The sequence below is a fragment of the Anopheles funestus genome, chromosome 2RL (genome assembly GCF_943734845.2).
Source record: "Anopheles funestus chromosome 2RL, idAnoFuneDA-416_04, whole genome shotgun sequence".
NCBI lineage: Eukaryota > Metazoa > Arthropoda > Insecta > Diptera > Culicidae > Anopheles > Anopheles funestus.
Genome location: NC_064598.1, coordinates 50648722 through 50661214, shown reverse-complemented (window position 1 = coordinate 50661214; position 12493 = coordinate 50648722). Strand labels below are relative to the sequence as shown.

The 12493-nt window shown below is 40.4% G+C and overlaps 1 protein-coding gene across 37 annotated transcripts in view; it reads left to right on the top strand.

Annotated features, from left to right (window-relative positions):
• LOC125760639 (modifier of mdg4-like) overlaps nt 1–12493 on the top strand; it is a 41755-nt gene that overhangs the window by 12240 nt on the left and 17022 nt on the right. The window contains exons 5-6 of one of the 37 annotated variants that reach the window (XR_007418030.1): nt 29–469; nt 558–677. The exons of 20 other annotated variants lie outside the window; for them this stretch is intronic. Coding sequence is in view for 16 of the 17 variants with exons in the window: in XM_049420949.1 (XP_049276906.1) it covers nt 3781–3899; nt 3981–4442 (581 nt within the window). In the remaining variant the exon portion in view is untranslated. Of the gene's footprint in view, nt 1–28; nt 470–557; nt 1044–1316; nt 1719–1827; nt 2115–2227; nt 2598–2716; nt 3131–3780; nt 3900–3980; nt 4597–4703; nt 5258–5462; nt 6037–6209; nt 6507–6707; nt 7326–7510; nt 7882–8076; nt 8647–8790; nt 9230–9451; nt 9712–9879; nt 10399–10580; nt 11046–11170; nt 11652–11810; nt 12069–12142; nt 12255–12493 lie in introns of those variants that run through there. 16 more of the 37 variants (XM_049420988.1, XM_049420985.1, XM_049420949.1 and 13 more) reach the window with 16 other exon arrangements.

The window sequence follows — 12493 nt, the reverse complement described above, 5'->3', positions numbered from 1 at the left end:
ACTGGTTTAATTAACTTTGTATTTGTAGGGCAACAGGCAGCCGAAGGTTTCGTACATCGGCCAGGCGTTTGGCTGGAGCAACTACCCTACAAAGTTGTGCTGGATGCGCAAGGAAATCGGATGCACTTGCTCGGTTACATGTACCGGAAGGCAGCCAGCTTTCGAACCACAACCGATTGGGTTTGTGTTAGAAACGCACATAATGCTCTTACCGGTGATAGCCGCTGCCTGGCACGACTAGTGCAACGGATGGAAGACGGCGCTTTGAAGATGAACCGACACAACCACAATCATGAAAAGGAGATCTAGCTGCAGCTAGATCGAGAAGAAGAATGTGTATGGAAATGATGACAACTAAAGACGAATAAGATATTCACTGCTTGTGCAATCCAGCTATTGCATTCTTAAGTGATGAACATTTTATACTGTCCTATCTGTTACATTCATTGTAGATTTTAAGTAATATTAGGTAAATGAACATTTGTTAAATGATGATCGTTTTTCACATTACTTCATTAATGGTTATACTTTTTTTTATATTTTTTCTCACCTTACAGCATTTCGGGATAGAAAACTTATCGGCAAAAGTGACTCTAGCTATTCGAACGATTCGTTAGCTGTATTTTCCACGACGATGCGCGGCAAAGAGCAGCTAATCTATCTGGGCCAACCGTTTGTGTTCGAAAAGCTCGTCCTCATGCCGTCGGGTCAGTCGAAAAAGATATGGCGCTGCAATCAATGGTGGAATCAAAAGTGTCGAGCACGTGTGTATACCATTGATCGACAGATTACCCCTCTGAATGGTTACCATACGCACACGGACATTGTAAAACGAAAGCAGCGCGTGGTTAAACGAACCGAAAACGAGCGAAAAAGCGGGCTGTTGAGCAGTGACAAGCAACGTTCAGCTGACGATATTGGATTGCCTTAAGGAGTCACCGTTAAATGGCTGTCATCATATAATCTATGGGTGAAAATAAGCACAACAGCGCACTACCATTGTATCCGGCTATTTTTTATATATAAATGGCTAGTCAAACTGTTGAGCGATAGCAGACAGTAAGAAAATAAGATTGATATTGCTACATTTTAAGACAATTTAACATACAAAATAAACGTAGCAAATGTGGTTTAGTATTTGATATCTTCTCCATTAGTAGCATTAGTAAGCAAGTTTAGCAAATGGTTGCTATACAATTTCTCTAGATTCTTCTATTAGAGTCCTTTTATTTTATTCATTTATCTTGCTAATAGTCTTAATATTTGATATTTATCTTACTAATTGTAAATATGTGTACGTACTCTCTTCAATCCAGGTGACAATAGCAAAGCTGCTGCTGTACAGCACATGCAACCAAAATCGGCTCAACATACGCACAATACCACTGAACCAATCGCTGCACCGAAATCATCGAGTACAGCGGAGCAAAATCCAAAAGAAAACATAGTTGTTACCAGCAAAAAAATACCACTGAACGAAAAGGGCATCAACAAGACAAGAATCATAGACAAGGTTCCTCTGCACGCCGGAAGCTCAGTGTACATCGCAACAAAGGATCTGTTTTCAATTTACTCCTCAAAACCGGCTGTTTATACCGGCCGGCTAATCGAGCTGATGTTTGGCATCGAAACGTTAAAGATCAGTTGCGTCGATTGTAATGAAAAAGCCAGCACCAACTTAATTCCGCTCGATCCGACGATACTGGACGCTGTGATAAGTAAGTGTTGCGCTTTTATAGCGCGTATAACGCGTTCGGGACTTGCTTGTGGGTGGCTCAATTGTATATCCTGAGTGTCATGTCATCTGTTTTGTTTCTCTTCTTGCAGCCCACATTGTTCACGTTTTCCAGCAGCAAAAGCAGCATATTACAAATGGTATGGTGAGAAATTTTATTCGCAATCGTTTAGAGCTTTTGCGAACCAATCCAGCTGTTGGTGGCCAACAGTCATCAAAAAAGGAATCGTCTAAACAGGCTAGAAAAAATACTGGCAGTAAAGTTTGATGGACATATGAGCTACACATTTGCGAATTAATTTACTTTCTCCAAAAGATGTGATCTGAAGTTGATTATAGAAGAAATAAAGTTAATTTAACGATTATGTTATTAAACGGATTTGTAAGTTTTTTTTGCTTATGATATGGTATCATTACAAGTGTTCGTACATCAAGCGACAATTCAATCTCAATCGCAGCTAAAGTTTATTGTTTTTTGGTTTTGTTTTCCAGTGGAGAAGAAATTAAGCAAGCGCAAAGGCACCCAGCTTTTTTCGATGATCGACAACAAGCATGTAGTGTTTTCCGATACAGCTAACGGTGGCAAACAGCTGATGTACAAAAATTACATATATCATCGAAACATTAAAACGGGCAATACCGTGTACTGGCGCTGCTCGAAAGCGATGCGACTAAAGTGTAAGGCGACGATCGTGACCAAGGAAGATTTGATGCGTGTCAATGATATCGAACACAATCACGTTCCGATGCGCCGGTTAACGTACGGGTTGGGTGTGAATGAGAAGCGGAAGCTGAAAAAGAAAAATGAACGATTTAGCATAAAAATAAACTAAACAATCACAGTTGCACGGATCACCGGGAACCGAAGTCTCTGTACTGAAACGTTGCTTATTTCTATTACATCTAACCGACAAAACAGATCGTCCTTTACGTTGTGGAGAACTTGTTTTACTTATCCAACATTTGTGCTTTCTTTTTCAGCCATATTCATAGCCATTAGCCCGGAAAGGCAGTTGATACGCTTGCGAGATAAGCTGTACCAGAAAACAATTGGGCGCGCTTATAGGAGTGTGTGGATGTGCATCGAATACGGGTGCCCTGGAGAAATCGTGCTGCGGGAACTAAAGGGAGGTCAGATCAAAATTACCAGCGCGCATAATGACGATTGCACATCCGACTACTTTAAAAATCGCCCGTCAAACCAGATACATCTGAACGAGAGCGAGATTACGCAGTTAGAATTAAGCATGGCAAACAGAATGGTCGATCACGGTAACGTGGCGGCTAGTTCTGTGCTAGATATGACTCACCACTATTGAAGAAGAGTGCTAGAGAGAGGAACCAAAATAATAAATATTCCGATTTCGCATTTTACAAATGTGTTGGAACTACTAATGCATGAGTGTTCTTTAACTACCATCATTTTGTTGCGAGTATTGTTACGTATAATCGTACAGCGACACATACTTTAACACATTAATGTTAATTTATATTTATATTATCATTGTTTTCGATGTTGCAGAACTGGCACGATATATCATTGGCGTTCGTGGCAGCCGCAAGCTAAAGATTGGGGATTATAGCTTTACCAGAAACAAGGAGTGTGCCGATAAAACGTACTGGTCCTGTGCAAGAGCGGGAATGCATCGGTGTAAAGCACGTGTGCTCACCTACATCAATAGGAACGGCGAACAAACGTACATTGTGCGTAACGGAACGCACAATCACGAACCATTTTAGTGGCAATACGCACGTAATACACGTAACGCACGTTGTTGGCTAAATTTTACTTTTAACTTTTCCTGCTTCATCAACAAAATCAAGTCGACGAAAAACAGGATATTTCTCTTTTGTGTAATAGAAAGTTGGCAGGAAGGTGGTTTGTGTATAAGAAATAATAAAATTGTATTAATCGCATTGATATTTACTGCGGATCATGTGTGTTTATCATGCAAAGAATAATGCACACATTCTTTTCGTACATCATTTTTCATGCGTAACTCTTATTTTAATTCGCAATGTGCTTTTGTTTGTTTTTACCGTAGATAACAAGGTGGTGTACATAGTTGGACAACGTGGCAGCATTCTACTCTCAGTAAATGGACATCGTTACGTTAAAAATCGTAAAGGTCTAACGAAAACCTACTGGATTTGCGCGAAAAAGGTTCGTTGTGGTTAAGCTACCAATTGTTTTGTAATAAAAAAACACGCTAATAATGATGATTGAATTCTTTGCACATTGTAGGGAAGCTTAGGATGTCGGGCACGCGTTACAACGAGCGTGTCGGAAAACGATCGTACCACACCGAAAGTAATACTAATATCGGGCACACATAACCACGAAACGGCAACCAATTTCCCGCGGACCCAAACAGTCGAAAGTGTAATGCTTTCGAATGTTAGAAAAAAACAACATTTTCCATCACTGTTGTGCACCCGACCACAGAGGACGTTGAATGCTAAAATGCTTTCGTTTAAGGCTCCTCGTGTCGTCGTAAAATCGGAAAAAGTAATAAAAACGGCACCTCCGTTGTATTTGTTGTCACGTAAGGCAGGCAATCCTAGGAGCAGCAGCAGCAGCCACATCACCGTCATGACAAATAAGAGTTCATTAACACTGGACAACCAGCAATCGTCCAGCAAGGACGAAATGTCGAAATGCAATGATCCACTATCTCTCATTGCAAAATCGGAACCATCCGAATGATTCGATGGTTTTTAGTAGTGGTGACAAGAATTAACGCATTCATTAGATTCGGAACTGCTTCAGTTTCCGTGTAAACGACATATTTTTTAAATAAATCATATATAATAAAATGTGCTCATATTGTCTCATGCGACAGACAAAATAACCAAAACAAGTAGCTGCCAGTTTGTGTTTCCTATCCGCTTGCTTGCCGTATTTTTTTCTCCTTCTTGTCATAAAGTGATGCTAATCAGTTTCTTTTATTATTCCCATTTTCTGCAGATATTAAACCCTTCACAAAGAAAATCAGCACAGTGACGCAATACGAGCTAACGTACACAAGTAAGGGCAATCCGTGCCTTACGGAGATGAAACGCGACAAACAGAAAAGCGTAAAATCAGCATCAGGAAAAAAGAAGGAAAAGGCCCACAATTCTTCGTCGCTTACAATCCGCAAGTTTAACAGCCCGGTCCGAATTGACGAAGGCAAAATCCAATATACCAGTGGCAGGGGTAACAGCGTGCTGATATACGACGGGCATCGGTACATCAAGAACAATTGCTATGGTGGTAAAATGTACTGGAAATGCAGCAAGTGGCATACGCATTGTAAAGCACGGGCAATAACTTCCATCGCGGAACCGAACCAGTGCGTGTTGAAAAACTCGCACAATCACGATATACCGGTCGAAGAGATCAACAGCAATGGGCCGGAAGACTGGAGATAATTTTGTGCACAAAATAATAGCGATTTTACAAACAAAACAACAATTGTAATTATTTGTGTAGGTTAACTGCTTTTACGACCTATACAAAAAGAAGTTCAATAAATGCATTATAGTTATGTAGCATTTCCTCACTAAAACGAAGCAACACACATGAATCTTACCTTACCAAAATGTGTGTAAAATGTTGCAAACTCAAAAGCAATTCTGTTAAGAAATGTTCTTAAAGAGGAGCTTATACCTGCTATCTGACGATAGCGCACACATGGTTCATGTTCTTTCTATTAACAAAGCATATGTTTTTGTCTCCTTGCAGTTGGCACGGCATATAATTCAAGGTGGCATCTATTACGCTTTTCCCCACAACAGCTACGACCAACTGAGTACAGTTACATACCATCACAGCGCAATGGTGGTCACCTGCTGGTTGTAAATGGCATCACATTTTTCCGCAACCGTCAGCGAAACGGTAAACAGTACTGGAAATGTAATCAATACTACAAATGCAAATGTCCCTGTATTGTCTTGATCCACGAAATGACATCGCAGCTTAGCATTAAACATTGCCACAATCATCCAACGACTTCTTCAAAATCTGTAACGTCGGCAGTGTCTGGTGCTGCTGTGGAAAGGCGTACTAGCGGTGAAGGCGGGCGCATAGTGGAGCAGGACTGAACTGGGAACAAATCAACCGTTACCGATCGTATCCGTTACCCAAGTCGCTGCTAGATGATACCGGTTCTCTGTAAGCTTTGTGAGTTGATTTCACACCTTTTGACCGCGGCAGTTCGGTTCTGCGATCGGTACGATCCTATATATTGATCACCATTGTAAATGAGGTGGAAAATTGATGGGAATGTTTAGCGAATAATGATACAAAAATAATGAAACATGATGGATCGTCTCCATCAAGTAGCGAATAAATCCATAATGATGACACCATGATGCTGTGACACAGTGCATGATGTTTTATTTCTATGCGCATCTGCTGTAATCTGCTGCACCTAACTATATCTAACTTTAACGTATTTGTTTTTTCTATTTCCGTTTTCCCGTGTAATAGAGAGCCCACATGTAGAGATTTTTACCACCAAATCATTCCGCGGACGGCCGGCTATCATCGTAGACAAGCAAAAGTATTTGCTCATGTCGGATAAAACCAACCGTATCATTTGGCGCTGTTCCTCTATGGCTACCGCAAAGCTAAAATGTCCGGCGCGCATCATACAGTACAAAGATACGGATCAGTATTCGTTCCCGGCGAAAAGTGTCCATCAGCACGCACCATTAAAGCGGTACAGGACGATCAACTGTCACACGTCCTACGATATGATGTTGAATCGCTAGCTCCGAGTGCAACGTAAGTTGTTGGAAGTATGATAAAAATTAATTTATATATAAAACCATTTTGAAAATCGTTTCGAAACACGTAAATGTGAATAAACATGCACCATTTGGGGTAATGTTACAAATACGGCTTAGGACAATCATATAATTAATAATCATAATTACATGCTCATGTCGCTATATTTTAATTAATTATTTTCTTTTCTTTTTGCAGCATATGCCGCGTATCCATTTCTGTGCTGTATCTAACATCGGATTATTTGCGTTAAGAAAAAGAAAAACGTTCCACATTTTCATTCACAGATAATACAAGAACAGGAACAATTATATTTATTTTTATCGACAGGACTTGTGGACGTGACGATATGTTTTGTAGTCACATAACATTTGTCCGTCACAAGAATTAAATACTATAACAAATAGTAAACAAAAAACTCATTGCAATACATACGATCATTGAAATGAACGCAAGATGAGGCATAATTGTGTTTCTTTGACGATGTTTTAATACAATGATAACAGACAAATACTATTAATTTGTTCAAATCCTTTCGCTATTCCTTTAAGTAGGACAGGTATAGTTCTGAAAAGGGGTTTACATATTAAACCCCATCTTCAAATTGGAGCATACGGAGATGTGCGAAATAAGAACAAAAGACAATTTTTAATTTTAGATTTAGTCGTGCAAATGATCGATTTTATTTGTAATTGATTCGAATGTTCAAAAGTTCACAATTTGTTTAACCATTTGTAAGTTTGTAAATAAAATCATGGCCAAAATATTGCATCAAATAAAAAACAGAATAATAAAGCATTTTATGAACACCATCAACAGCGCTTTGCACGTAGTGCGGAGAACCGGAAGGTTCTTGATGTAGTTGTGTTTTTTTTCGCATGTTTTGGACAATTATTAGCAAATGAAGAAGAAAAATATGCTTACGACGTGTAGCTTAATAATACCATACTAATATTTCATTTTTTTTTTGTTTTCTTTCTATTGTTTTCATATCTGCAAAGCAATCAAACCGGAAACATCGCTATGCTTCAGAACAAGCCAGAAGGGCAAATTGCAGCTATCGCACGAAGGATTTTACTACTGTATGGAGAAAAAAATACTACATAAAGAGTACTGGCGTTGCATTTACTACACGACCAAAATCAAGTGCCACGGACGATTGCATCTTTACGACAATAAGGTGCACCAAATGGGTGCCCACAATCACGCGCCCCAGGTGTTCAAGCGTGCCGATTACAAACGTCTGCCCGAGATCGTAAAGTCGGGAAAAATATATTCATTACCAGACGAGCAGATACCTATCGATAAGAAATCGATAAAAATTAAATCCGACTCGAAATTCCAATAAAGTTCAAAATAAAGCACTGTGAAATATCGAAGCATGTGGGGGAATCATACAATTTGGGATGTTCGGAACTATCTTTTAAGTGCGGTGCGATAGGTATTAATGGTGCAATCACATAGCACAGTAGCTAGTGATCGATGTAGCATACAAAACCAAACTTCATATTTTATCTAACTTATTTGTTTTTGTTATTCTCCTTCGGGGATTTTTTTCTTTCGCTAGAAATAACTGATACCGTACCGTATGAGTCCGGCACATGGATGGAGGTGGAAAAAACACTACTGCAATACACGACGACGCAACGCGGCCGAACGATGCTGATTTTTAGCGGTTACAAATTTGTGGAGAACCGCCAGAGCAAACGGAACATTTTCTGGCGCTGTGCCCGTTACGTAAAGCATGGTTGTCGCGCTGCTTGTGTTACATCGAAAAATTCCACCACATCACAGTCCATTCGCTTGACCGGGTTGGCGCACAGTCATCCACCGGAAGATGTACGGCCGAATAGGGTAGATGATCAACATCCAGTAATACAGCACATCGTTGGACACTAGGCAAAAGGAAGGCAAATTTGCTTTACGAGAATGTATCCGTTTCCATAACGGAGTGAAGTTCATAGACGAGATGATTGTGGTCCGGCATTGGGTACATCTTTTAAAAATAAAAATGATCTGCAGCACATTCGAATCGGAATGGTAAAAGACAAGATCATGCGACAAAGATCATGTGTGTGCATCTTTATGCCGTGCATTTCTCATTTTGTTTTTCAGCCACAAATTCGTATTTTTTTTTAATAAACAACCAAAAGTACAATGTTTTGTGTTGTCGCTTAGACTCTATTAGAATCTATTTCTAAGTCGTAAAATCTTTGTTCCAACTGTCAACTACACAATCGTTGTATCTAACATTTTTGCTTTTCCTTCTTCTATGTTTTAGCAATCATCGAACTGGATCAATCAAAATCTGACCACCACGATGATAGTGGGCAACAGGAGAGAGAACTGTACGGTAGATATGATTCAGGTGATAAGGTAACGTTCGGCGTTTCGCAGCGAGGCGCCAAGAAGCTCATCTACGATCGCTACGAGTATATCAAGGATCGAGACTTTCTGATGTCCACTAACTGGCGCTGCGCGCTATTTCGACGTCACAATTGCCGCGCACGTGCTGTTACAAAGATTCGAAACGGTAAAACGCACGTACGCCTCACGAACCAGGGCCACAATCATACGGATGAAGCATATCATCGTAAAGCGCCAATCCTTGGAATATTAGAGTAGCGGATAGTTTAATTAAGGTTAGAATAACATTATACATCTCCCCTCCCCGAGCGTGTGTTAAGCAACAATAAAATATTACCCATTAATGAGCCATACTGGGAATTTCGTAGCACAGCGAGATCTAGAGATCTCGGTTTTTGGGAGTGCGTTTAGAACTTACAGTATACCCATTTAACCTATCCATGCGTACGATGGGCTTATACGGTATTTACGTTTCTAGATCGTAGGTATTTGTTTGCATTCTCGGTGACTTAGGTTTTAGTAACACTGTTTTGTTTTGCTTACAATTTTTCCGACGCGTGTGTCATCTCTTTCAGATGGGTTCCACAGTGCGAAGTTCGGCATAACCAGACGGGGCCGTCCGATGCTGATGTACCGCGGGCATCGTTACGTGCGCGAGAAACAGAAGGGACACATTTCGAACTGGAGGTGCTCGTGGCATTCGAAGTATCATTGCAAAGCCCGCGCCGTTACCATTCGACGGAATGGACAGGAAATGATGCGCCTGACGCATGAGGAACACACGCATGATGCTTTTCAGGAGAATCCGGACAATAAATAATAAAGAAAACAATAACAATTTCTATTGAATCAATTTCCATTGCATTGTACTAGTGTGTATGTGTTAGACATGGCGGTATTTATGCGAAGTGCCCATATAACCGTTGGCTGGTATCTTTTAAACGTGTTAAATTAAAAAGCCTTTCCTTTACTAACGTACACGTTTGGTTCTGTATGCTTTTAGGTACGTTCGTGCCGGCCACCTTCGGGAAAACGCGCCGTGGTCAGTTGAAATTATTGCACGATGGGCACGCATACACGAGAGACCGGCAATCGGCCAAGACCTGCAACTGGAAATGTTCGCTCTTCACCCGCTACCGTTGCCGGGCACGAGCCATTACAAAGGAGATCGGTGGTCTCATACACATGAAAGTTACCAACACCGCTCACTACCACCCGAAAGAGGAATACAAATTGAAGATCAAGAAGGAAACAGCACAGGATCCCATCGGATATCATCCTCCATTAGATGAAGCTATGCAATAATGATGTAATACACCGATGGTTTGGGTATTCGTGGTCTTCTACTGATCGAAGGCCATGCCTGTTTAAATTAGCTTACTAGAAGTAGTCGTACTAGTCGACATCAACTTCGTCCTTTTCATCATTTAATCGTACTATTCTCGACTATATAGCTGCCAACGGAAAAAGTGGCAGAAAGAATTTGTAGTGTATAAAGCTCGGTTTAATCACTTTTAATCAATATTAGATTGTGTTCCTTTCTTTAAAAAAGTTACTTCGTTGCATTATCGTTCAGCTTTTATGACGGTAATCGACTATAGTGATCGGTGTATAACTAAATGAGAATCGAATACTGTTGTGTGTTTCTACTGTATACCCAATATGTATGTGTATGCGTCTATTGTGCTTCTACCTATGTTTCAGATGTGAAGAACACCAGCCTCAGCAACATCCAACGCGCCTGTTTCGAGTTCACTACTCGTGGAACACAATGTCTGGTGTATGATGGCTTTTTGTACAGCAAGAACAAAACGTTCGAGAATGGTACACGCGTGAACTGGAAGTGCAGGTTCTATCATCGGCTGCATTGCAAAGCCCGTGCCCAGACACGGCTCATCGATGGAATCGAGTACGTGAAGGTGTTTAAGAACGAACATAGTCATCCGCAAGAGGCAAAATCCATGCGCCGACGAAAACGGAAGATAAAGCACAATCTTTCTCAAGACCAAGACCAAGGCGGTCTAGCTTAGGATAGCAATTTTAAAGAAAACGGTTTGTATGGTGAAGAAATATGTTATCAGAGTGATGCTTTGTTGTGCTTCAAATAAATTAATTGTCTTGGTTTTATTAATTAACTTATATGGCAATAAAACAATCACTACTCCCCCATGCTGGTTAGTATATTGTATTAAGTGTACTTTGGTAAAAAAAGTTTTAGTTAATGTATATTGAAAGTAATGCATTGTTAGATTTAATTTTTAACTCTTTGTCCTTCTTTTTTAACCATCTTTCAGGGTTTGATTCCGATACGATGTTGAAATTTAGCACCACGCAAAGGGGCCACCCGTTGCTGGTGCACTACGGCTTTACCTACATACGCAATGGCGAGTTTGCCGATACGATCAACTGGCGCTGTTCCAAGCATCGGAAGCAGAAATGCAAAGCCAAGGCAATCACAATGAAGCAAGATGGACAAAACTACGTGAAGCTTTCGTATCCCACCCATAATCATCCACCCGGGATGCCCCGACAGCAACGCTTCAAAAACGTCTGTGCTGAAACCATCACACCAGTTGAACTGCACGATCAACTGGAGGACGACATGATCGCCTCCATTTCGGGAGTCGACATGCCAGAAGATTTCTTCTTAAGAATGGGGGAAGGATCGCTAGATATCGATTGCATAGAAGAATCACTATAAGTTGATGCGATCGGATCGATTGCTGTTGTTAATGCTTAGCATTATAATACCCTTGCCAAAATAGGGCAGATATGTTGGGGGCAAATAGGACAGATTTAAATAATTAAACCGAATACTGAACTACATTTGCAAGTAATCAGTTTTCCTATCAGTATCCTAGCTACACACATGTATTTGTTTTTCATTTGAACTGTTAATCTAACACTTTTTTCTCTATTTTTTACCCATTCCAGCTCATGACATTACCGGATCGATCGATTCGATCGTGTTTGTAAATTTGCCGTTAAAGCACAAGGTGGTACGAAAAATATATCACAACGGATTCTACTACTGCCGCAGCAAGGGTAAATTCGGTACAACTTACTGGGTATGCGATAGGTCTAAGCAAGATAATTGCCGTAGCCGTATTACAACGTTCGACGATAAGCGCATGTATAAAGTTACCAATCCGGTGCACAATCATCATCATTCTTGACAAAGGTAGTTCAAGTGTAAGTAACTAACATATGCTGGTTCTGGTTTGCTTTAGTTCCACACGTGTTAATTTGTTCGCATCTTCTTTTAGGAAATTCAATACCAAGATCCCTAGCGATCAGCTAGCAGCGGTAAAGTTCGGGCACGTTTTCGATGGACGTCGACTTATGCGCTTATGGAAAATAAACAGCACTTCAAACCCAGTTTGTGTGTTACATTTTATGTAACAAATCGGGTCTTTATCCACATTAAGCAACACTAAGTTTGGAAGTGTTCACAAAGCGTAATCTGTCCGCGTGTAGATTTTGATGCTGCTAATTACCTTAAGTTATACGTCCAGGAGCTACGCGTGATAATGATCTACTGCAGAAAGTACAATAAATTACGTTGTCTTATATTAAATAATGCCATATCAACCAACCCGTCGAAAGAACCGAACTTT